We start from the raw sequence: 1,109 nt of genomic DNA, 5'->3' as shown, positions 1-1,109 counted from the left end.
AATCCGTAGGCCTAACGCTTGTATTTTTTCTTCAACGTTATGTGTCTTCTTAAAGTGAGTGGCGCCATCTTCTGAGTGTTGAGATTAACAAGAATTCATTAAAAAATTAACTACGTAAGATGTCTGACAAGTGTGAAATTTGTGTTTCTGAGATTTTTGATAAAAGTGAGGTGTTTTGTTGCAGTAAATGTAAAAATTTATTTCACCCGAAATGTATAAATATTAGGGAAGAAAATTATAGAAAAATGTCTAGGGACAGAAAATCGAAATGGAAATGTGAAGATTGTAGCGACAGTGAAAGGGCAGCAAGTGCTGACACAAATGCTGAAACTCCTTTAACTATAGAAATGATTAGAGATGAAATCAAGAGTTGTTACCGTAGTTTCGAAGGGCAATTTTTACGAGAACTGAAGCCTATTAAAGAAGAAATTGGTGAACTAAAAAAATCCCTGGATTTCTGCAATAAATCGTCTGAAGAAATGAACAGTAAACTTATCGGCATAGTCGATGAAATAAAACGAGTTAGAGAAGAAAATAGAAAATTGGTGCTGGAAAATAGAACATTGAACGATAAGATAGAAAGCATCGAACGGGAATTAGATGCAATCGAACTTCGATCGAAAGAAAACAACATTGAAATTAACAACTCTCCTGAGGAAAAAGGAGAGAATCTGAATGATATAATTGGAAAGATGGCTACTGAGTTGCATCTAGAAGAAAAAGGTGAAATAATTAACATGCACCGAGTTCCAACGCAAAGTAAAAATAAAATAAAACCTATTATAGTGAGATTTAAGGATATTCTTACACGTAATACATGGCTCAGAGCTACCAAAGATAATAAAAATTTAACTACGACCATGATTAACAATAAATTTGAAGAACAAAAGATTTTCATCAATGAACATGTTACAGGAAAGGTTAAGGAATTACATTTTATAGCCAGAAAATTCAAGAGTGAAAATGATTATAAATTTGTTTGGATGAAAGGAGGAAAGGTCTTTCTTCGAAAAAGTGAGAATGATAGAGTAATACAGGTAAGGAGGAAAGAGGACTTGGATAAATTGAGAAATAATTCGGACCAGTTTTTGTGCGATGGAAGACCATGA

General features: G+C 33.1%; 1 protein-coding gene across 1 annotated transcript; it reads left to right on the top strand.

The window, feature by feature from the left end:
* The first annotated feature begins 245 nt into the window (after positions 1 to 245).
* Positions 246 to 1,109, top strand: LOC129224769 (major antigen-like). Its single transcript, XM_054859317.1, has one exon. It carries the CDS (start codon positions 246 to 248, stop codon positions 1,107 to 1,109), a length of 864 nt encoding a protein of 287 aa, XP_054715292.1.

The sequence above is a fragment of the Uloborus diversus genome, chromosome 6, assembly GCF_026930045.1.
Source record: "Uloborus diversus isolate 005 chromosome 6, Udiv.v.3.1, whole genome shotgun sequence".
Taxonomy (NCBI): Eukaryota; Metazoa; Arthropoda; class Arachnida; order Araneae; family Uloboridae; genus Uloborus; species Uloborus diversus.
Note: the sequence above shows the minus strand (reverse complement) of the source record. Positions and strands in the feature narration are given on the sequence as shown.

Bases quoted from the DNA above. Each gene is read 5' to 3' on its own strand.
- LOC129224769 (XM_054859317.1), top strand. From the start codon at position 246: ATGTCTAGGGACAGAAAATCGAAATGGAAATGTGAAGATTGTAGCGAC.